Here is a 25,478-nt window from a genome sequence, read left to right on the forward strand (position 1 = left end):
TACGTGGTAGTCGCTCTGGCTCCAAGGCTGGAGCCACTCCTAGAAGGGGGGAGGTACTGTCACGTCATGGTTCCACCTGTCACCTGAGGGCGGCAGAGACCGTCCTAGGGACATTAATGACACTCAGGTGTGTCACATTTAATCGTTATGATTTCCCTATTAAAAAGGTGTGTTTTCGGTTGTCCTTTGCTGAAGTTTGAATTATGTGCCGTGTGCGTTTGTCTCCTGAATTTGCGACTTAGTGTTTGTTGTTTTCCCAGTGTTACTGTGATCCTTCCGTTACAGTTTCTCAGCAATGTATTGTGTTTATCCCCAACCGCTGATTCCTCGTCTGGTCTCGTCTCTGCACCTCGGTCCAACCTCACCATGTCACATTCCTCATCTGGTCTCTTCTCTGTACCTGGGTCCAAACTCACCATGTCACAGAGAGATGTTGGCATCAAGTAATTGTCTTTGGCCCCCTCCCAGTTAGAGGGAGTGATGAGCTCTACAGCAGAGTCTCACAACTCAATCGCTGGTTGAAAACTGTTTTCTGCCCCCTCCCAAAATATATATGTTTTAGATAACTGGCCCCCTTTGAGACTCTCCCACAAACCAGACAAAGCCTGGCCTGCTGAGGAATGATGGACTCCATCCAAGCTGGAGGGATGCTCTCATCTATCAACATAGACAGGGCTCTAACTCTAGCTCTACAACGAGATGGCTAACAGGGTGCAGGCTTAGTGGAGTCTGCCATTAGCAGTCAGTGTAGTAAGCTCAGCTTTCCCCCTTGAGACAGTGTCTGTCTCGATCTAGGTCAGGCAAAACGAAACATGGCAGTGTTCGCCTTAGCAATCTCACTGGAATAAAGATTTCCATTACAGTCATTATTGAAAGAGATTTTGATAATATCTCAAAATAGGACTACTTGGAAGTTAGATCCCTCACTTCCAAGGCAGTCAGTCAATTAACGAATCACTGATCATAACCTTGATGTGATTGGCCTGACAAACATTGCTCAAGCCTGATGAATTTACTGTGTTACATGAGGCCTCTCCTCCTGGTTACAATAGTGACCATATCCCCCCGCATCCCTCAAAAGACGGAAGTGTTGCTAACATTAACGACAGCAAATTTCAATACGAAAAAAGGACTACGTTTGTCTTTTAGTAATGAAATCTATGCAGCTTACTCAATCACTTTTATAGCTACTGTTTACAGGCCTCCTGGGCCATATACAGCTTATCTGACTTAGTTGTCTGAATTCCGATTGGACTTTGGCCATTCAAATTTTTGGGGACTTCAATATTCACATGGAAAAGTCCACAGACCCACTCAGAAAAGGCTTTCAAAGCCATCATCGACTCAGTGGGTTTTGTCCAACATGTCTCCGAACCTACGCATTGCCACAGTCATACCCTAGATTTAGTTTTGTCCCATGGAATAAATAGTGGATCTAAAAAGTTTCCACAACCCTGGACTATCTATTGTTTGCAATCGCAACAAATAATCTGCTCAGACCCCAACCAAGGACCATATTAATTACTTTCAATGTACTGCTAATAACATTTACCTTATTGTTAGTGTCAAGTGCAATATTAATATCTTCAATATTTTGTCTGTTTCTAAAAGTAAACTAAGATAAAATCGTTTTATTTGTTTACTGCCCATTGTGGTGAGTGACGTTCATTAATGTGTCAACCTGACAAGATAACTCTTTAGGTCACAACTCAAAATAAATACGGCAAATGTTTAAATGGATGTTTAATGTCCCAGCGAAGAAAAAGCTGAATAAAAGGGTAGGGCTTTGAGGAGTCTTTACCAGAGTGTGGAGAGTGAAGAAATAAAAGTCACGTATCTATAATGCCCAAGATGCCCGCTGCTGACCAAACCAGTTGCCATCTCCTTCACCCCACCATCTTCCTTATTTTTATCATTTCAAACTCTTTCTAAACATCCTCTACTAAAGAGGACAAACATTAAGTGTACAGATGTGTTGAGTATGTGGTGTTACTGATGTTATTGTAGAATTACAGGATATATTCCAAAAGGCACATGTATTAACTCCAATACATACATAAGCAAAATCCATGGAGAGAAAAAAATCCTAGGAGTATGATACACTTTGAGAAGACTGAAAAAAAAGAGGTCCCCACACACTTGGATAAATAAATACTACTTTCTTTAGTTCATATGTTCCTGCACCTAAACTAGCTTGTTGGGTGTGATAGATTCCTCCAGTATGATACAAACACACGCACATGATTTCAAATTAGCACTGTACCATATTTCTGCCTGTCTGTCAGCAAACAACCCGACCATCGTCTCTCCTCTGAGTGCTTTTGCTGCTTCCTTGAACACTGACAGACCTGAGAGACACACGCTATGAGACGAGAGAATTCCATTTTAATTCATGATTGTTATATTTGTCAATGCCACACACACACACACCCGCTACCTGCGTCTGCTGTGGAGCTGAACAGGCCTAGTACTGTGACGGGGGCGATAGCTGCATGTCGCTGGTACAGGTCCCCCTCCAGGAATGATGTCACCTCATCAGGAGAAGACAGGAGGACAGGGGACACCAGACGACTCCTGGGTTACACACCAAAAGAAAAAAAGACGGTGATGTGCAGGCCCCATGGTTGATGGTCTTATCACATGTACGCAACCGCTCACACAGGGGTTTGATCCCTTACTCCACCCCTTCCCCCTAAGCTTTCTCCCCCGCTCTTTCTAAGCTGTCTGACAAACACGCAAAAATGCTTTCAAATCTTTATGAAAAAAGACATGGCTGGCACCCTTTAGAACAGTGGTTCCAAAAAAAATTAAAAATGTCACACACACACCCAACAAAGCACTCATCTTCCAGATGAGGAAAGAATGCACCCGTTTTAAGAACAAATGGATAAATGTGCAGAAAAAAAAGGGTGAAATTTGAGAAAGGTAGGTAACATGTAAACAAAGCATTAAGGTAACATGTAATAACACACTACCATGTCACTTTGTTATTATTATAATAATATGTAAATGAAGGCATTACGGTAACAAGTAAATTAAGCTAGAAGCCAGCCCAAGCCTACAATAGCCTCCGCTATTTCCTGGTTACATTTTATTCTGAGCACCTTCAAAGTTCGACTGACATTGTAACCTAACAGCAGCGATACCCATCCTTTTTTCTCTCTACATAATGGACTTTTAAATAGAACATGTAAATGAAGGAAGTTCTAGCTTTAGTTTTTTGAGCCTTCCTTCGAGGGTAAACAATATATCTACTGTATACAACACATTTATAGCTGAACGTTCTGTAACTTTGAACCCACCTGAACTGGCCCCATATACCTAGTTTGAAGGAGATGTCCATAAATGCAATAGAATATTCTATATGTTCTATTTTACTTTAGTGGAGGTGTCACTCACAGCATGATGAACCTGTTCAGGCTCTCAGTACCCAGCATGCCTTGGTAGGGCTGGCTAGGCTCCTGTGGGCAGTACAGACGGACGGTGGGAAAGGAGCTGATTTTCTGAGCGCTGCACACGTCAGTCCACTCCCCACAATCCAGCACAGCAAGCTCCACGTCGCTGACGTCAGCGTCTTATAAATACATCCGGCGAGACAGGACACGTTAGATATATGCATAAAGTCAACTGACACATTGATGTCAAATGGATAGGCTACATATACAGTTCACTGTCACATTCCTGAAGATGCCAAATAGATACAATCAACAGCTCTGGATATCAAATACATAAAGATATACAGACAAATGGCATAAGTATCCGACAGTCAGACATATTGATCTGACCGTCCAGATGAAAATAGTTCTATTGATTGACTGAGCCTAAATTGTCTTATCGACCACAAGGTCTTTGTGGGACATGGCTTATTGACAGAGCTAAAAAAGGTAATATTGATTAACTGTCAAGATTATCAGGGAACTTACCTAACCCCTTTTGCTTCAAGTACAGTGATATACAAGAACATTGAAAGAACTGCTGAATCAACCATTCAAATGCATGTCTTAATGCATTACCTTCTAGGGATTCTGAGACCTCTATGTAGGACTGCATGAAAGCCATGGAGACAGCATCCCCTGGTGGAGAAAAATAGAACGACTTACATTTCAATACAGAAATGTAGTGTGATCATAACATAATTGTAAAAGTAGTAAAATAAACATTTTACGGCTGCCACATTATCTTAAATATCAGGACCGAGGGGTGTCTTTTACACTAGCCTGGGCACCTGTCAAGGAGTTGACATGATAGCACAAACAGATCTGAGACCATGCTACTTGTACACTGATTGGCTTATACAGAACTGTGTGTGAGACTTTCTTTGCCAAGGCAATTCTGAATCATAAAATACATTTGAAAATTATAGAATTGGTAGAATGTATAGCAACTAGGGCTGATCTCATTTAGTCGACAGGTGGATAGGCTGTTGGTCGACCGAGATTTTAGTCGAGCGGTCGCAAGTTCCATTTTATTTTTATTTTTTTTAAACGGTGCACAAGACACGTCTGAGTCGCACCCGTCTCAGTGGACTAATCCATTGAGGCACGGGGATAGCACAGTCCATTTTAAGACGTGATACTGAAATTGTATATGGTTATATTAGGTAAAAATAAAAACGAATAAATCTGTTATTCTATAACAAATGCGCTTTCTACTGCGTTGGATTTAGTCGCTGTCTGTGGTTCTGAAACAATCTTCAGTGCGCCGTAGAATTGCCGCCTTTCCCTATGTTGCTATGTGCATAATAGCTAAATTAACCGGCATATTGAGATTGAGAACAACGCAGCAGAGGCAACTTTCCCCAGATCTGTGCCCACAGAACAACTCCTTTGACCTCATGGCTTGGTTTTTGCTGACAAGCAGGGTCAACTGTGGGACCTTATATAAACAGGTGTGTGCCTTTCCAAATTATTACCACAGGTGGACTCCAAATCAAGTTATCGAAACATCTCAAGGATGATCAATGGATAAAAGGATGCACCTGAGCTCAATTTCAAGTCTCATAGCAAAGGGTCTGAATACTTATGTAAATAAAGCTATGTTAAAATTCATCCCAGCCCCCTACTGGGACGAAAAATAAAATAGGACAAACACACATCACGACAAGAGAGACAACACTACATAAAGAGACCTTAGACAACATAGCATGGTAGCAACACATGGTGGCAGCTAGAGGTCGACCTATTAATCGGAATGGCCGATTAATTAGGGCCGATTTCAAGTTTTCATAACAAAAAAATAATAATAATAATTTAAAAAAAAATAAAAAAAAAAAAAATAAATAAATAAAAAAATCGGTAAATCGGTATTTTTGGCCACCGATTTGCAAAATGGAATAATATTTTTTAACTAGGCAAGTCAGTTAAGAACACATTCTTATTTTCAATGACGGCCTAGGAACGGTGGGTTAACTGCCTTGTTCAGGGGCAGAACAGATTTTTACCTTGTCAGCTTGGGGATTCAATCTTGCAACCTTACGGTTAACTAGTCCAACGCTCTAACCACCTGCTTTACATTGCACTCCATGAGAAGCCTGCCTGTTACGCGAATGCAGTAAGTTGCTAGCTAGCATTAAACTTATCTTATAAAAAACAATCATAAATCACTAGTTAACTACACATGGTTGATGATATTACTAGTTCATCTAGCCTGTCCTGAGTTGCATATAATCGATGCGGTGCGCATTCGCGAAAAAGGACTGTCGTTGCTCCAACGTGTACCTAACCATAAACATCAATGCCTTTCTTAAAATCAATACACAAGTATATACTTTTAAACCTGCATATTTAGTTAATATTGCCTGCTAACATGAATTTCTTTTAACTAGGGAAAATGTGTCACCTCTGCCACAGAGTCAGGGTATATGCAGCAGTTTGGGCCGCCTGGCTCATTGCGAAGTGTGTGAATACTATTTCTTCCTAACAAAGACAGCCAACTTCGCCAAACGTGGGAGGATTTAACAAAAGCGCATTTGCGAAAAAAGCACAATCGTTGCACGACTGTACCTAATCATAAACGTCAATGCCTTTCTTAAAATCAATACACAGAAGTATATATTTTTAAACCTGCATATTTAGCTAAAAGAAATCCAGGTTAGCAGGCAATATTAACCAGGTGAAATTGTGTCAGTTCTCTTGCGTTCATTGCACGCAGAGTCAGGGTATATGCAACAGTTTGGGCCGCCTGGCTCGTTCAACTAATTTGCCAGAATTTTACGTAATTATGACATAACATTGAAGGTTGTGCAATGTAACAGGACTATTTAGACTTAGGGATGCCACCCGTTAGATAAAATACGGAATGGTTCCGTATTTCACTGAAAAAAATAAACGTTTTGTTTGAGATGATAGGTTATTAATATGGTCGAATCCGTAAACTAAGGCTCGTATTTCTGTGTGTTTATTATATTATAATTAAGTCTATGATTTGATATAGCAGTCTGATTGAGCAGTGGTAGGCACCAGCAAGCTCGTAAGCATTCATTCAAACAGCACTTTCGTGCGTTTTGCCAGAAGCCCTTCGCAATTCTTCAAGCATTGCGCTGTTTATGACTTCAAGCCTATCAACTCCCAAGATTAGGCTGGTGTAACCGATGTGAAATGGCTAGCTAGTTAGCCGGGTGCGCGCTAATAGCGTTTCAAACGTCACTCGCTCTGAGACTTGGAGTAGTTGTTCCCCTTGCTCTGCATGGGTAACGCTGCTTCGAGGGTGGCTGTTGTCGATGTGTTCCTGGTTTGAGCCCAGGTAGGAGCGAGGAGAGGGACGGAAGCTATACTGTTACACTGGCAATACTAAAGTGCCTATAAGAACATCCAATAGTCAAAGGTATATGAAATACAAATCGTATAGAGAGAAATAGTCCTATAATAACTACAACCTAAAACTTCTTACCTGGGAATATTGAAGACTCATGTTAAAAGGAACCATCAGCTTTCATATGTTCTCATGTTCTGAGCAAGGAACTTAAACGTTAGCTTTTTTTTTTTTACATGGCACATATTGCACTTTTACTTTCTTCTCCAACACTTAGTTTTTGCATTATTTAAACCAAATTGAACATGTTTCATTATTTATTTGAGGCTAAATTGATAGTATTTATGTATTATATTAAGTTAAAATAAGTGTTCATTCAGTATTGTTGTAATTGTCATTATTACAAAAAGGAAAAAAAACGGTTAAAATAAATCGGCATCGGCTTTTTTCGGTCCCCAATAATCGGTATCGGCGGCGAAAAATCATAATCGGCCGACCTCTAATAGCAGCACAAAACATGGTACAAACATTATCAGACACAGACAACAACACAAAGGGCAAGAAGGTAGAGACAACAATACATCACACAAAGCAGTCACAACTGTCAGCATGCTGAGTCTTTGAATATAGAGATCTAGGCAGAGTGTCCATGATTGAGTCTTTGAATATAGAGATCTAGGAAGAGTTCCTCCGTCCAGTGTCTGTGTTCCTTTTGCCCATCTTTTTTTAATTGGCCAGTCGGAGATAAGGCTTTTTCTTTGCAACTCTGCCTAGAAGGCCAGCATCCCGGAGTTGCCTCTTCACTGTTGACGTTGAGACTGGTGTTTTGGGGTACCATCTAAAGAAGTTATCAGTTGAGGACTTGTGAGGAGTCTGTTTCTCAAACTAGACACTAATGTACTTGTCCTCTTGCTCAGTTGTACACCGGGGCCTCCCACTAATCTTTCTATTCTGGTTAGAGCCAGTTTGCGCTGTTCTGTAAAGGCAGTTGTACACAGCATTGTACGAGATCTTCAGTTTCTTGGCAATTTCGCGCATGGAATAGCCTTCATTTCTCAAAACAAGACTGACGAGTTTCTGAAGAAAGTTCTTTGTTTCTACAACATCTTCGTGGGAATCTGTTATAACGATGCACAGTAAGTGTATATTTTGAAGTGTATATTTTGGAAAATCATTTTTGGGGTGCTAGGAATGTAGAATTTCTGAGGTTTCCAAAACCGTATTGCATGCGGTGGTTATTAACGTGGAGACAGAGCGTCGGTACAGTTGTGGACATTGGCCCCGTTGTGGTCAAGTGTTCAAATGAGAGCCTTATGGCTGTATGGCCTTCGGTTCGAGAGCTAAAGTTGAAATTATAAAAGTCAATCTCAATGCGACTTGGATTTAAAAAGGGAATAGAACAAAGACTGATGCTAAATATATGGTGAAAGGAAACGCTCACACCCATGTTAAAACCAGTGGTGGAAAAAGTACCCAATTATCACTCTATAGTAAAAGTAAAGATTACTTCTGTTACTACTTTCTATTAAGTTAAAGTGAAAGTAACCCAGTAAAATACTACTTGAGTAAAAGTCTAAAAGTACTTGGTTTTAAATATACTTAAGAATCAAAAAGTAAAAAATCATTTCACATTCCTTATATAAAGCAAACCAGACAGAGCAGTTATTTTTATGTACGGATAGCCCGGGGCCCACGCCAACACTCAGACATCATTTACAAAACAAAGCATTTGTGTTTATGAGTCTGCCAGATCGGAGGCAGTAGGATTGACCAGGAATGTTCTATTGATAAGTGTGTGAATTGGACCATTTTACTGCATTCGAAATGTACTTTTGGATCTCAGGGGAAATGTATGGAGTAAAACGTACATTATTTTCATTAGGAATGTAGTGGAATAAAAGTCGTCAAAAATAGAAAACAGTAACATAAGGTACAGACACCCCAAAAAAACAACTTAAGTAGTACTTTATATTATTTTTACACCACTGGTTTAAACCAATTCAATGCTTTAACTTTAGTAGTACGTGTAAGAATCAAGTTGGCCACCAAGCTAGGCCTTTTTTAAACATCGACAAATCCTGGCCACATTTACACACCAGATTCAATAGCTTGAAACTTGCCCCCCCTCAAAAGCTTGAAAACCCTATTAGATTAGAAGTTTATATTTATTTAAACACTAAAACTAAACATACTTCATGTTTTTAATTTAGTTTGAGTCAAAGATAGTTTCAGTATCGTTTTCATTTCAGTTTACTATTATAACCTTGGTCTGGAGGTGGAGCACAGGGTTCACTATTATAGCATGACCGTGAGAGACCCTGGACAGCCTCAGATTGAGCAAAGAGGAGAAAGGCTTGGGAGTATGAGAAAGGACTGAATGGACTGTACTCACTAAAAGTCCTGGCCCATAAACATGGCCTGTTTCCGGTACCACAAACAGCACCTGCCTAAGCAGAATAAACAATCTGTTCCACAAGCACATGGAGATGAAGTGCAAGGTTGACTTTTACAGGAGAGAATTCTACAAGTATGGAGTTAATCAGAAAATATGCTTAAGAGACGGAGAAACCAGAAGCCATCCAGGGGTGTTAGATTTGGCTGCAGATATGGGCTTCCTGTGAATCTCAGATTTATTTTGTAGAAGTAGTAGCAAGATAGGATTGGTAGAGATAGTACGTATAGTAGGTTTAAGTTGTCCATTTTATAATACAAATAAATCATATTTTAAGTGTCTTTGAGTGTTCTAGCCTCATTTCATCCTGTATCCACAGGTGACAAATAAAATAACAGATTACACATTAAAACCTAATCGAGAACGATATAAAACCAACATGCTCACATTTCACGTAAAACAGCACCACCGTGTAGTCACTCTCTGCCACTGCGCTGTGGAACGTGTCGGCAGTGAGTTCTGTGACAGCATCCATGTCCAGACTCTGGCCCCTGTCTCTGTACACAGACTCTGCCACCTCATCATCAAGCACATCTAGTGACAAAGAAACAGTCAACCAATCAGCCCAGAAATACAAAAGCATATACAGAATGTCGTACAGTGGAAGCAGAGTGCTATAAACATTTAATGCGCATTCATAAACAACCCACTTCAATCTACACACCTGCCTAGGGAGGGGCTAGACACGTTTCTACAATGCCCCTTCTAATTTAATGTAATGAAAAGTGTTTAGGGTTAATGAAACATTGTAGAGAGCAGAGAACTGAAAGTGAAATTTAAAAATGTTGTTTAGTGTCACCATTTAAATTCTGTGATCTGGTTTCTTGTTGGCATTACAATACATGTACAGTTTGTTTATGATGTTGACCTAAAACAAGGAAAAGGAAATAAAAATATATCTACAACAAGACCCCTTCTTACCAAGAGTGGCCCAATTATCATCGTCCTCTTCCTCCTCCGGAGTGCTCTCATCTCTGAACAGGTCGATAACCTCCTCTAGATTGTTCAAAATCAGGTACTTGACCTCTGAACCCTGACAAACACAGCATATTGTTAGTGTCTAAGTGCGTATGTAACTTTTGAGCTGTGGAAAGAATTTCTCCTTGAAGGACAACAAACACCAATATACTTCTGTTGAAAATGAGGCCATTTTGATTGTACACTACTGTGGTAATAAAAAGGACTTCTTTACAGTGAGCTCCAAAAGTATTGGGACAGTAGGCAGGTTTTCATGGATGGAGATTAATTTGTTAAAAGCATTTGTCAAACATTTCGGCATGTATAATGGAAACGGCAGACAGGAGACATTATCTAAAGCTCGACAACATTTTAATCCGTTCGACAGGTAGATTTTTCTTTTGTCAAACTTTCTTTGCGACAAATGATAGAAAGTGTTTCTCGAATAAATGATGATTGCTATGCTACCCTCCAGTCCCTAGACTTCCTGGCGCTGACGGAAACATGGATTACCACAGATAACACTGCTACTCCTACTGCTCTCTCTTCGTCTGCCCACGTGTTCTCGCATACCCCTAGAGCATCGAGCCAGCGGGGTGGTGGCACTGGAATCCTCATCTCTCCCAAGTGGACATTCTCTCTTTCTCCCCTGACCCATCTGTCTATCTCCTCATTTGAATTCCATGCTGTCACAGTTACCAGCCCTTTCAAGCTTAACATCCTTATCATTTATCGCCCTCCAGGTTCCCTTGGAGAGTTCATCAATGAGCTTGACGCCTTGATAAGTTCCTTTCCTGAGGATGGCTCACCTCTCACAGTTCTGGGTGACTTTAACCTCCCCACGTCTACCTTTGACTCATTCCTCTCTGCCTCCTTCTTTCCACTCCTCTCCTCTTTTGACCTCACCCTCTCACCTTCCCCCCCTACTCACAAGGCAGGCAATACGCTTGACCTCATCTTTACTAGATGCTGTTCTTCCACTAATCTCATTGCAACTCCCCTCCAAATCTCCGACCACTACCTTGTATCCTTTTCCCTCTTGCTCTCATCCAACACTTCTCACTCTGCCCCTACTCGGATGGTATTGCGCCGTCCCAACCTTCGCTCTCTCTCTCCTGCTACTCTCTCCTCTTCCATCCTATCATCTCTTCCCTCTGCTCAAACCTTCTCCAACCTATCTCCTGATTCTGCCTCCTCAACCCTCCTCTCCTCCCTTTCTGCATCCTTTGATTTTCTCTGTCCCCTATCCTCCAGGCCGGCTCGGTCCTCCCTTCCTGCTCCGTGGCTCGACGACTCACTACGAGCTCACAGAACAAGGCTCCGGGCAGCCGAGCGGAAATGGAGGAAAACTCGCCTCCCTGCGGACCTGGCATCCTTTCACTCACTCCTCTCTACATTCTCCTCTTCTGTCTCTGCTGCTAAAGCCACTTTCTACCACTCTAAATTCCAAGCATCTGCCTCTAACCCTAGGAAGCTCTTTGCTACCTTCTCCTCCCTCCTGAATCCTCCTCCCCCTCCCCCCCCCCCTCCTCCCTCTCTGCGGATGACTTCGTCAACCATTTTGAAAAGAAGGTTGACGATATCCGATCCTCGTTTGCTAAGTCAAACGACACCGCTGGTCCTGCTCACACTGCCCTACCCTGTGCTTTGACCTCTTTCTCCCCTCTCTCTCCAGATGAAATCTCGCGTCTTGTGACGGCCGGCCGCCCAACAACCTGCCCACTTGACCCTATCCCCTCTTCTCCAGACCATTTCCGGAGAACTTCTCCCCTTCCTCACCTCGCTCATCAACTCATCCTTGACCGCTGGCTACGTCCCTTCCGTCTTCAAGAGAGCGAGAGTTGCACCCCTTCTGAAAAAACCTACACTCGATCCCTCCGATGTCAACAACTACAGACCAGTATCCCTTCTTTCTTTTCTCTCCAAAACTCTTGAACGTGCCGTCCTTGGCCAGCTCTCCTGCTATCTCTCTCAGAATGACCTTCTTGATCCTAATCAGTCAGGTTTCAAGACTGGGCATTCAACTGAGACTGCTCTTCTCTGTGTCACGGAGGCTCTCCGCACTGCTAAAGCTAACTCTCTCTCCTCTGCTCTCATCCTTCTAGACCTATCTGCTGCCTTTGATACTGTGAACCATCAGATCCTCCTCTCCACCCTCTCCGAGTTGGGCATCTCCGGCGCGGCCCACGCTTGGATTGCGTCCTACCTGACAGGTCGCTCCTACCAGGTGGCGTGGCGAGAATCTGTCTCCGCACCATGCGCTCTCACCACTGGTGTCCCCCAGGGCTCTGTTCTAGGCCCTCTCCTATTCTCGCTATACACCAAGTCACTTGGCTCTGTCACATCCTCACATGGTCTCTCCTATCATTGCTATGCAGACGACACACAATTCATCTTCTCCTTTCCCCCTTCTGATAACCAGGCGGCGAATCGCATCTCTGCATGTCTGTCAGACATATCAGTGTGGATGACGGATCACCAGCTCAAGCTGAACCTCGGCAAGACGGAGCTGCTCTTCCTCCTGGGGAAGGACTGCCCCTTCCATGATCTCGCCATCACGGTTGACAACTCCCTTGTGTCCTCCTCCCAGAGTGCTAAGAACCTTGGCGTGATCCTGGACAACACCCTGTCGTTCTCCACTAACATCAAGGCGGTGACCCGATCCTGTAGGTTCATGCTCTACAACATTCACAGAGTACGACCCTGCCTCACACAGGAAGCGGCGCAGGTCCTAATCCAGGCACTTGTCATCTCCCGTCTGGATTACTGCAACTCGCTGTTGGCTGGGCTCCCTGCCTGTGCCATTAAACCCCTACAACTCATCCAGAACGCCGCAGCCCGTCTGGTGTTTAACCTTCCCAAGTTCTCTCACGTCACCCCGCTCCTCCGCTCTCTCCACTGGCTTCCAGTTGAAGCTCGCATCCGCTACAAGACCATGGTGATTGCCTACGGAGCTGTGAAGGGAACGGCACCTCCATACCTTCAGGCTCTGATCAGGCCCTACACCCAAACAAGGGCACTGCGTTCATCCACCACTGGCCTGCTGGCCCCCCTACCTCTGAGGAAGCACAGTTCCCGCTCAGCCCAGTCAAAACTGTTCGCTGCTCTGGCACCCCAATGGTGGAACAAGCTCCCTCACGACGCCAGGACAGCGGAGTCAATCACCACCTTCCGGAGACACCTGAAACCCCACCTCTTTAAGGAATACCTAGGATAGGATAAAGTAATCCTTCTAACCCCCCCCCCCCTTAAAAGATTTAGATGCACTATTGTAAAGTGGTTGTTCCACTGGATATCATAAGGTGAATGCACCATTTTGTAAGTCGCTCTGGATAAGAGTGTCTGCTAAATGACTTAAATGTAATGTAAATGTAATTGCTGAATGCTTTTGAAGGTACGCAGGGCACGTGATATCATCAAGCTGCACTCCACATTTAATTCTAAATGCCTAGTGTACTGCTAGAAAAATAAATTTATTGTTGGAATATATATATATATATATATATGCTGGACAAGGACAGTGGCCCAAAAATCTCCAAAGTATCACAGCTGGAGAATTGCAGACCTGAGTTGGGTCTTGGGGTCAGAAAGTCTCCAAAACTACAATCAGACGCCACCTACATAACCACAAGTTGTTTGGGAGGGTTGCCATAAAAAAAACCTTTGCGGTCATGAAACAAACTAAACTTGTTAGGATACATGATATCATGGACTCCATGTACCAGCAGATATCAAATCAAAACCTGACTGCCTTTGCTAGGAAGCTTAAACTGGGCCGTGGTTGGAACTTCCAGCAGGACAATGATACAAAGCACACCTCAAAAACGGTTTTTGACGATAGAATCATGGTTTTGCCATGGCCATCCGAGTCCCCTGACCTAAACCCCATAGAAAACCTGTGGGATGAGCTGAAGAGAGTCCACAAGCATAGACCTCGGATCTGAAGAGATTCTGTATGGAGGAATGGTCTCAGATCCCTTGTCATGTGTTCTCCAACCTCAATGCATTTAGGAGAAGACTCATAGCTGTTCTTGGCAAAAGGAGGTTGCACAAAGTATTGAATGAAGGGGTGCCAAAAATTGTGGCTTACATATTTGTTTATGATAATAATTTTTTCTTTCAATTACTTTACTTTAAAAAAAGGTTAGATTTGTGTGAATATTTTGAATAAAAGACCAAGAGGATAAACAATAAAGACTTTTTTCACAGCCCATTTTGCTGATATTTACCAACGGTGCCAATTAGTGGAGGGCCCTGTAAATAATGTATTGTGCAGTTTGAGTCACTTATTTTAAATAAGAATAGAATACATTTCTAAACACTTCTACATTCATGTGGATGCTACCTTGATTACAGAACCCTGAATGAAGTGAATAACGATGGGTAAGAAAGTTTGACGCACAAATATCATACCACCAAGACATCTCACCATCACAATAACAGGGGAGGTAAGCATTTTTGGGGGGTTTAATATTTGTGCGTCCATAGCTTCGCACTCATCATTATTCACAATTCATTCAGGATTATCCATAATCATGGTAGCATCCACATTAATATAGCAGTGTTTAGAAACATATTATATTCTTATTTACAACAAAAGTGAATCCAATGACAACACAATTTACCATTAATTTATACTGGGCACAAAATAATCTGAAACACAACCAAAACAGACAGTAAGTGCATCCAACAAGTTTGTAGAGTCACAACCTTGATATAGTCATTGCATGTTAGGAAATGGGACCAAACACAACACGTTTTATTATTTTAATACACATAAGTGAATTTGGTCCCATTAAATGGGGTAGACTATGTATAAAAAGTGCTGTTATTTCTAAAACGGTTCACCCAATATGGATGAAAATCCCCTCAAATTAAAGCGGACAGTCTGCACTTTTACCTCATTGTCATTGTAGCATTTAATTCCAAAATGCTGAAGTACAGAGCCAAAACAACAACAAAAAGTGTCACTGTCCCAATACTTTGAGCTCACTGTAACTAAGCCTGGTGGTATGGCCATCACAAATAATATTTTGTTGGGAGAAATGGATTACTTTCAATAAAGCAATTTATGTAACTTGCTAAATAAAAAAAAGGGACTCACCTCTCCTGGTAGTCTGTAAGCAGCATTGTATTCCAGTGGGATTTTTACATCAGGACTCTCTCTGCCACAGATTAGAAAGAATAGTCAGTTTACTCTTGGCTTGTGTTGTTGGAATAGATTACATGTTAATTCAAATGTCATGTCAAGTACATCTGAAAGGATTGCATAGGTATACACAATACGGGGGGGGGGGGGGGTGTCCAGTGCCAAGCTCATCAGAACTACTACCATATTGCTCACTCTACAAATCCTATCAGATCTTTATGAGTGCATAGAGGGTAGGGGCTAAAGATCATCGACCAAGCCATATTGCAATAGGTAGGAACTACCAACCCATGATGACTATAACCAGGGTAATGTTAAATTAGGGAACACTGAAGCAAAATGTTTCAAAATCCCCCGTTGGAAAAAGGGAATGACATCGCTCTGGATAAGAGAGTCTGCTAAATTACTAAAATGTAAAACATACAAAAGAAAACACAAACAAGCATTTCTTCTAAGACACACAGAGATAGTACCCCTACTACCAACCTGTTTAACTCAATTTCAGACTGTTATCTTCCATTTCATGACAAATTAACACAACCCAACAAAAGGTAGGAAGAGCCAGTGTTGTCATGGCTCTCCGCTGGTACTGACCTGTGGATGAGCACCAGGCCCACCTGGCCTCTCAGCCTCCAGGCAAGAGTTTGGGCAGTGACCCGGTCAAGGGCCACCGTATGGGGCTGAGAGAAGAGGAAGAGCAGGGGCACCTGGAGGTGGCTGTGGACCATGTTCACCTCTGAGGGCTCCACTGAGGCCTCACTCTGATAGGGAGAGAAATTGTATAAACTTTTTTAATCCCAGACATGAACAATAACGACAAAAAGATGGCGCAAAATCACTACAGTTCCACCAACAAGGGATACATGTATACTGCCTGTAGCCTAAGAATTGCTAATCAAACTGTTCTCTCTTAGCATGAAGGCTGTTTTATATGCTTGTTTTGAATTGAAGTTGTCTTTGAAGTGAATATATTGTTGACAAGGGACGCATAGACACTGTGGCAGGGACTGCCAGGAGGGTGGCTCCAGTATTCACTCTGTCTGAAATCAACCACCAGCTGGGAGTAGAGACTGATTGGAGACTTGGCTTCTCACCACCAGTGGGGCTTCCATCAGCTGGAGGAAGGTGTAGATGTGGAGGGTGGTGAGGGCTCTCCTTAGGGCCGTGTGTGGACAGGGGTCTGAGTGCTGGGATTGGGGTGCACCCTTACAGTGCAGGAACCACAGACCTGCTGTGAGAGATGAAATATCCTCCACCCTGCAATGTAGCACAAGAGGAAGATGACACCAATGGTCGTAATATGCCGAATTGTAAATTGTGCCCAGGCACCTACCCTTTTGTGTGATCTGAAAGAAAGAGATAAGTGTAAGCAATATTGGGATAAGTATATTTAGGCTATCAAAGACACGGGTATCCAAGCTTTCAGATCTACACAAAATGTCTAGGGGTCATTTTGGAGTTGAGCAAAAGTCTCACCCATAGACATATAGAAAGAGGATTCTAGTTACCTTGTCATGGTGCAGACCCATTTGGTCATACATTCCATGCATACCACATGGGCATCTACGTATATCATCCAGGGTTATTAGACATCTGACCTTCACATTTCATACAGAAGAGGGAATGATGTTTCAAAAGCATATTCTTTCATATAGTTTCATCACGGTCATGTTCAGTAGAGAGAAAACGGTTTGAAACAAGAGTGAAAAGGGGATGTACATCCTGTATTGACCAATATGTTTTTTCCCCCCAGACTTGGGTGGTATCCAGATTTTCATACCTTCATAACGACCATGTGCCATCCCAGGATATTTGGTAATACAGACACTGAACACAAGGGGCACTATTTTCTAACCCCACTGAGGCTCTGTAATCTGAAGGTTAGCAATGCTAACAAGTATATGTCAATTTCCATAGCTAAATGCTAGTGAGCGCATTGTGAGCATCTTATACAGTCTCTGAAACTATATGCAGGTTAGACATCCCAGCTATAAAACAAACTAAAAAATGCTACTCACAAAACAAATTAGACAGCAAGGCTCTTGACCCATGAGGGGATTCTCCGCTGTTACCAAGCAAAGAAGCTAACCAGCTAAATAATGTAACTACTAAGTCAGCAAACCAAATGCACAACTGCAGAGCATTTAGCAGATTTTAGACAGTTAACCCTTGTAGTTATAAGATATCTAGTTGGCAAACGGTTGTGAATTACAGACTGCAACTATATACAGTGGTTGCTCCACTAAACGTTTTGCAATTATGCTGCGGGATTTAGAGGTAATTTGTGGTTTAGTACGGTACCCTGCGTCACCACTTCATGGCTCCAGACCAGCGCAAGGGGAGTTGGACCAAAAAGCATACATCATGTCTGACAATGTATGGGAGACAAACCAAAATAGAAACTGATAATCGTGCACGACTTGAGTATTACTTACTAAAACTGTTGTTACTAAGATTTTTATTTTACTCTTACTGTAGTACTTTAGCCCACTCCCGACCAGTCATTGTACAGTGTGAGTGCCGCAACGGTCTAAGACACTGCATACCGTGCAAGCTGTGTTGCTACAGATGCTGGTTCAATACCCGTGCCGGCCTTAACTTTATCCTCGCTCAATTTACGTTATTACAAAATATTGTAATTTTTTAAAACAAAGCGATTATTATAATAATAAAATCCCATTGGATATCCTCACAGATATCTTATTAACCCTGTTATTAGCAGGACAATATCTATTGGTCATGGTTCCCGAGTGGCGCACAATGGGATTGCCTTACAGTTCTCCAGCTGTATCCACTGAAAACGCGCAAGGTTCAAGGCACAGGACGGGCAGCAGAGCTGCGCACAGAAGACCGACCTAGCCCAAAGGGAAGGGAGGAGGAGGAGTGGACCCCCACCCCAGGTAGCACAGAGTAACAGGCTGACTACACCGCTCGCGTCGCAAAATACATTTTGAAATCTATATTATTCAATTATTGCACCCACACTGCTCACGCGCGCCAACAAGCGTCCGCGTTGCAAAGGGCTAAAATAGTTCTATTTCTGACGCAGATCGCACTGCAAGTCCTGCCTCCCCCATTTCCTCATTGGTTTATAGAAGCAGGTACCCACGTGTAATCTCCTCATTGGTTATACCCACATGATGACTGAAGGACGAAATAGGTCAGTGTCGGTTACCTAATTTATGAAAGTTGCCAATCGCAATATAAAATCAAGAGAAGAAAAAGCATGGAAGGAGGAGAGATGACTAGAAACGATTCGGTTGACTGTTTTATGTGTGGATTAATTGGTGGAGTAGAGGACCTTGTGCATTTCAGGTCAAATAAGAACATTGTTTATTTCCCAGGACAAATTAGCTAGCAACAGCAAGCTAGCTAGCTAAATTGCCATAAATGTTTAATGCTTTTCGACCTGTCCCCAAATTAATATAATTGGTTCAGAGTTTGTTTTGATATTTTAACCTGCGTGTCGTGATCGCGTTTGTTGTGGGGGGGACAAAATACATTTATGCACGATGGCGCATGCGCACAGTCGGTTTGGGTTCCGTGTAACACTTTAACCTCTCTTGGGTAGGGTGCAGTATTTTCACCTCCAGATGAAAAGCGTGCCCAAAGTAAACTGCCTGTTACTCAGGCCCAGAAGCTAGGATTTGCATATAGATAGAAAACTCTAAAGTTTCCAAAACTGTTAAAATAATGTCTGAGTATAACAGAACTGATATGGCAGGCAAAAACCTGAGAAAAATCCATCCAGGATGTGGAATTATTTTCATGTGGCTGTTTTTCAACTCAATGCCTATAGAGAATCCAATGGGTTAGGAATCAGATTGCAGTTCCTATGGCTTCCACAAGATGTCAACAGTCTTTAGACATGGTTTCAGGCTTTTATTTTGAAAAAAGACATGTAAAAAGCCATTTTGGTCAGAGGAAGTTTGCAGACCTGATTTGGCGCGCCGTTTGTTATTTTTCCTTTCTATTGAAAACGGTATTGTCCGGTTGAAATATTATTGATTATAAAGACAAACAACCTGAGGATTAACTATAAACATCGTTTGACATGTTTCGACAAACTTTACCAGTACTTTTAGTGTGTATTGGTCTGCCTGTTGTGATCGCCTTGGAGCCATTGGATTACCGAACAAAACTGAGTTTTTGGGACATAGAGGGACTTCATCGAACAAAACAAACATTTACTGTGTAACTGGGAGTCTTGTGAGTGCAACCATATGAAGATCAAAGGTAAGTGATTAATTTTATCGTTATTTCTGATTTTAGTGACTCCTCGACTTGGCTGGTAAAAATTATAGTATGCTTTTTTTACACAGGGCACTGTCCTCATAAATCGCATGGTACGCTTTCTCCGTAAAGCCTTTTTGAAATCTGACACAGCGGCTGGATTAACAAGAAGTTAATCTTTAAGCCGATGTATAACACTTGTATGTTTTATGAATATTTCAGTTGTTTTCTTAATTTGGCGCTCTGCAATTTTACCGGATGTGGCCAGGTGGGACGCTAGCGTCCCACATAACCCCTCTAGGGTAAGGGGCATTGCACTAATAATGGCGCTGACTAGGGAAACATTCCCGCTGTTCTGTTCTTAGTGCCAGTCTGCACATTCAAACTAAAACAATGTAAATCAATTAGATTTTTATTTCCCTGAATATCTGTTTGGGTATTGATTAGACTACAATTATACAGTAGAAATATTATGCTTTCAGTGTAACTTTTATTTACTGGCGCACAACAGTGACTCTGCGTTTACACTAGGAAGCAGCATCACATGGTGAAACATCGGATCCATTAATTTTCAATGAAAGGAAAGCGAGAGAAGCAGACTGAGCTGGGGGACCGATGAGCAATGCGAGCATAGGCAAGGGAGCTGAACAGGGCGGGATTAAAGTTTATTCAAATCCTCTTTGGTCACTCGCGTCACAACATCAATCAAAGCGCACCATTGCTTCCAACCTCTTCTGGATTGGCTGACAATGGCTGTTAATAAACTCAGCAAAAAAAGAAATGTACCTTTTTCAGGACCCTGTCCATCAAAGATATTCGTAAAAATCCAAATAACTTCAGATCTTCATTGTAAATGGTTTAAACACGGTTTCCCATGCTTGTTCAATGAACCATAAACAATTAATGAACATGCACCTGTGGAACGGTCATTAAGACACTAACAGCTTACAGACGGTAGGCAATTAAGGTCACAGTTATGAAAACTTAGGACACTAAAAGAGGCCTTTCTGACTCTGAAAAACACAAAAAGAAAGATGCCCAGGGTCCCTGCTCATCTGCGTGAACGTGCCTTAGGCATGCTGCAAGGACGCATGAGGACTGTAGATGTGGCCAGGGCAATAAATTGCCATGTCCGTACTGTGAGACGCCTAAGACAGCGCTACAGGGAGACAAGACGGACACAGCTGATCATCCTCGCAGTGGCAGACCACGTGTAACAACACCTACACAGGATCGGTACATTCGAACATCACACCTGCGGGACAGGTACAGGATGGCAACAACAACTGCTCGAGTTACACCAGGAACGCACAATCCCTCCATCAGTGCTCAGACTGTTCACAATCGGCTGAGAGAGAGGCTGGACTGAGGGCTTGGAGGCCTGTTGTAAGGCAGGTCCTCACCAGACATCACCAGCAACTACGTCGCCTATGGGCACGAACCCACCGTCGCTGGACCAGACAGGACTGGCAAAAAGTGCTCTCCACTGACAAGTCGCGGTTGTGTCTCACCAGGGTTGATGGTCGGATTTACGTTTATTGTCAAAGGAATGAGCGTTACACCGAGGCCTGTACTCTGGAGCGGGATCGATTTGGAGGTGGAGGGTCCGTCATGGTCTGGGGCGGTGTGTCACAGCATCATTGGACTGAGCTTGTTGTCATTGCAGGCAATCTCAACGCTGTGCGTTACAGGGAAGACATCCTCATGTGGTACCCTTCCTGCAGGCTCATCCTGACATGACCCTCCAGCATGACAATGCCAGCTGCCATACTGCTTGTTCTGTGTGATTTCCTGCAAGACAGGAACGTCAGTGTTCTGCGATGGTCAGCGAAGAGCCCAGATCTCAATCCCATTGAGCACGTCTGGGACCTGTTGGATCATTCCCCCCCCCCCTCCCAGAAACATCCGGGAACTTGCAGGTGCCTTGGTGGAAGAGTGGGGTAACATCTCACTGCAAGAACTAGCAAATCTGGTGCAGTCTATGAGGAGGACATGCACTGCAGTACTTAATACAGCTGGTGGCCACACCAGATACTGACTGTTATTTTGGATTTTGACCCCCCCTTTGTTCAGGGACACATTATCCCATTTCTGTTAGTCACATGTCTGTGGAAGTTTCACTTCATGTCTCAGTTGTTGAATCTTGTTATGTTCATTATATTTACACGTTAAGTTTACTGAAAATAAACGCAGTTGACAGTGAGAGGGCGTTTCTTTTTTGCTGAGTTTACTTAGCACTACCTAGCACCCACATTAGGAGGAGTGCCACTTGTATAGTATAAACGGACAGTAAGTGACTCAGATCTCGTCATTGTGTGCTTGTAAACAAACACCACGTGACTGGGGATTACCGGTAAGCGTCATAATGAAAAAAACAATTAGAATAATTACTGCAAGAGTTGACTGCAGGTGTTTACTTAAAAATATTTACATTTATAAAAACACTTTTCCAAATAACCCCCATATACACGGTCTACTGCCCAAACCTATTTTCCTTTGAAAATTGTTTTGCCACTCTGTTCCCTACTGAACACATATCTTGTGACTGGGGAGAGGTGGCCTCTTTAGCTTGGATGGGGTTCCCAAGGGGGCTATGGATGGAAGAACACTGACCCCATGTTCGTCAGCACTGGGCCTCCTGTGGTCAGCACAAACTGGTACTTGACTCCGTACACAAACGCTGTCTCCATCAACGCTCGGTGCTCTGGATAGAATGACAGGGACGTGAAGGTTACACCGAATGACAAAACAACTCAGAGAAGTTGGTACAAAGTGTTAGGCTGCACTAAAATGTAACCAAGGGGTTGAATAGCAAAATCATTTTCTATAGCTTTGGATATAAAGAAATGTATGATATATGAAAACTACTTTCATCCTTGGCAACAAGTCGATAGTCAAATTGATTTCTCTTAAATCTGAAAACCCAGGCTGGGTGAAAGCAATATGCCCTCTGAGATGAGGAGTGAGGAAACCTCAGACTAACTGAGATGCACCCCTTGTGGTTTCCTTTTTTATTATTAACCTTTTATGTTAGTGTGGGAGACTGGACCTTACCTGGTAAGCCCAAGACCTGGACATGGCCTAGCACAATGTCAGCCTTGCCTTTAGCTGCCCTCTCCACTGACTGTAGCTCAGCAACTGTATGGACGTACCTCACCTCGTCAAAAAGCACAGTGCTGAGAGAGGGACAGGTCACATACATTACATATATATGGCCATTCAAATAAATCCCCTCGCCTAGCAGGTTACTGTACACAAATTAGTGAAATGCATTCGTACATGTTCATGTTCCATTGTGCAACAGTACTCAAGATATACTCAACCCTACAATAGTTAAAATGAATAAAAAGATCCCTTCATACGGTGCTTTCAAAGGGTATAATTTATTGACTGTGCGTCACAAAATAGCACAATCAATAATAGAGACTCTGCAAGCAAATTGTGTGGGAGTTTATACTTATTATGTACACACAAATGAAAAATGGTATGTCATTTGTCAGTGTACTCTATTGTACATGTTGAATTAAAGAGCAACTGCCCCTAAAAACCAACTTATATATTTTTTTAAACAGCCTATGAGTCAGAAGCATTTATTATACTGTCAAAATTGACTACAAAGTGTAAATAGGTTAATATTGGTCATAAAGTCAGTCTCGTCCAAAACAGTTTTGTGAGACTTGTGGTCGTGATTGCATCACAGCGTAAATGAAGGTTGGGTTTGTTTCAATCCTGCCCACAGCACACAAGTAAACATCAATTCGGATGACCCAATCATAATGTGTTTGGTAAATTTGGGTTGCCTTTGGTTAATGAACCAAATCTAAAACGAGGCCAAATACAGAAGTGCCGTCACCCTTTAAAGTGACCGGTCATTTCTTGATACACTAACTTAATTTAACTTTGATCTAACAACCAAGTCAGTTAAGAACAAATTCTTATTTACAATGACGGCCTAGGAACAGTGGGATGACTGCCTTGTTCAGGGGCAGAACTACAGATCTTTACCTTGTCAGCTCAGGGATTCCATCTAACAACCTTTCGGTTACTGGACCAACGCTCTAACCACTAGGTTACCTGCCGCCCCGGGTGTGTCAAAGGTCTGTCAAAGCCTCTTCCTAACAGTGAGGCTACAGCGCTTCCGCTGAAGCGAGAAGCTGCCTAAAGCCAAGCTCAAAGTATGGATTAGCTCAAATAACCCATCAGTTGTCTCCATTATTTGTTACTTGGAGACAACATCTACAGACACTGACTCGGCAGGCACCGACTGACAGTTGCCAGAGTTCCAAAGGTGAGAGTAATACATCGATTGACCCCTAGGTGAGCAACTGTACTCCCAGCTCAAGGTAGAAGTTGCCCCTAAGCACAGATCTAGGATCAGATTACCCTACCCTTAAAGGGCCAACCAGCAGTTGAAACAAAGCGTGATCCCCGCCACTGTTTCAGTAAAAAGCTGAGGGATGGGTCTGGAGAAATGTAGTCACTGAAATTCAGTCATGATATCACAATTATAGTTTTAACCATATTTTGAAGCTATACAGCATTTTTTATTTAATTTACTTTGTTTACAAACATTGGAATAGAAGCTTATTTGGATTCTTATGGGTATGACAGTTAAACTAAGCTCATGAGGCATTTACAAGTTACATTCTTCAAGAATATAAGAATCAAATGGGTACATACTGTATCATAAATGTTTACAAATGTCCAAAAATGGAAGTAGCAAGCAACTGCTGATTGCCCCTTCAACCACTATAGAGGTTATACAATATCTAACCCTGTATCAGTGTTTAGGGGAAATGTTTACAAACTCTTTACTCACAAGAGAACGTGAGACACTATGGCGTTCACGTCGAAGACGGTGTCTGTGTCGAAACTCTTCAGGACATTGCCACCCCTGCAAGACAACAAATAATATAATAGTTACTTGTTCATTTGTGATAAACATCTGTTCATCTTAAACCATAAGATGCGTTCTAAAATTACATTGCATAGGTGTAATATGCATGTACTGTTAGCACAATATTTAATCAAGCTGCTTAAGATCCACAATGGATATACAATACACACCTGAACAAATAAACTTTTTTCATCAGCTTCTCTCCAGTGCAGTACTTTGCTATGTGTTCATTAGTACAATTTACCTGCAAACATGCATAGACATTGAAAACAATTCATTTCAAACAGATGTTTGTTTACTTTGCTCTTCACATAAGTGTACTTGTAGTGCAAAACTGATCAGTGGTCAAAGAGAATACCTGGACTCCGGGCCTCTCTAACAGGAGGCCTATGGCAGCCAGCAATGCATACTACAGCCGACAACTATACAGTCCTTTCAAAAACCCATAAAATTTCTTATAGTAACAATATGCCAGTGAGGATTTGTCTTACTTGTTGTGGAATGAACAAAAGTTGCTCCAATTTGCAAGTAGAATCAACAACATGCTGGGTTCTCAAACAATCCAGCACTCCAGTGATGTCAAAATAACATTTTATAAGACAGATATGAAAATATATCTAAACAATACCACTACAACCTCCCAAGGTTCCCTTCAATATCTAATTTCTCCTTGTGCAACATTGACTCAGCAAAAGCCAGTGGTGCTTGAGTAAATCAAGGGATAAAGATTTGTGTTGGTTACCTTAGCAACTGAAATACCGTAATCTTCTAGAGCATCTGCGGACTTCTCCAGCTGTTCAATGAAGAGACCTATAGTTGGATTGACTGGTAATCAAAAAGAAAAAGAAATGGAATTATAATCTGTGGAGGTTAGACGGTACCAACGTTAATAGTAAACAATTGTGTTAAATACATTATTCAACTGCACTACAAAAGGCAAACATACTGTAATGAAACAAGGAAATAGCACGAGGTAACTAGCGAGCGAATGACAAATGACCTAATAACCACAACCCCAATTAGGATATAATCCCCATGGG

General features: G+C 42.3%; 1 protein-coding gene across 2 annotated transcripts in view; it reads right to left on the reverse strand.

The window, feature by feature from the left end:
- txndc16 (thioredoxin domain containing 16) overlaps nt 1-25,478 on the reverse strand; it is a 55,756-nt gene that overhangs the window by 29,312 nt on the left and 966 nt on the right. For both annotated transcript variants that reach the window (XM_082974882.1, XM_082974880.1), the window contains exons 2-15: nt 25,181-25,263; nt 24,609-24,682; nt 24,361-24,435; nt 22,596-22,717; nt 22,155-22,245; nt 16,403-16,565; nt 15,903-16,069; nt 15,264-15,324; nt 10,124-10,235; nt 9,590-9,736; nt 4,014-4,073; nt 3,400-3,574; nt 2,438-2,574; nt 2,264-2,348 (exon numbers count right to left, since the gene is read on the reverse strand). In XM_082974882.1, the coding sequence (XP_082831008.1) occupies nt 2,264-2,348; nt 2,438-2,574; nt 3,400-3,574; nt 4,014-4,073; nt 9,590-9,736; nt 10,124-10,235; nt 15,264-15,324; nt 15,903-16,069; nt 16,403-16,565; nt 22,155-22,245; nt 22,596-22,717; nt 24,361-24,435; nt 24,609-24,682; nt 25,181-25,263 (1,552 nt within the window). The remainder of the gene's footprint in view (nt 1-2,263; nt 2,349-2,437; nt 2,575-3,399; nt 3,575-4,013; nt 4,074-9,589; nt 9,737-10,123; nt 10,236-15,263; nt 15,325-15,902; nt 16,070-16,402; nt 16,566-22,154; nt 22,246-22,595; nt 22,718-24,360; nt 24,436-24,608; nt 24,683-25,180; nt 25,264-25,478) is intronic.

The sequence above is a fragment of the Salmo salar genome, chromosome 01, assembly GCF_965601325.2.
Source record: "Salmo salar chromosome 01, fSalSal1, whole genome shotgun sequence".
Classification (NCBI taxonomy): Eukaryota; Metazoa; Chordata; class Actinopteri; order Salmoniformes; family Salmonidae; genus Salmo; species Salmo salar.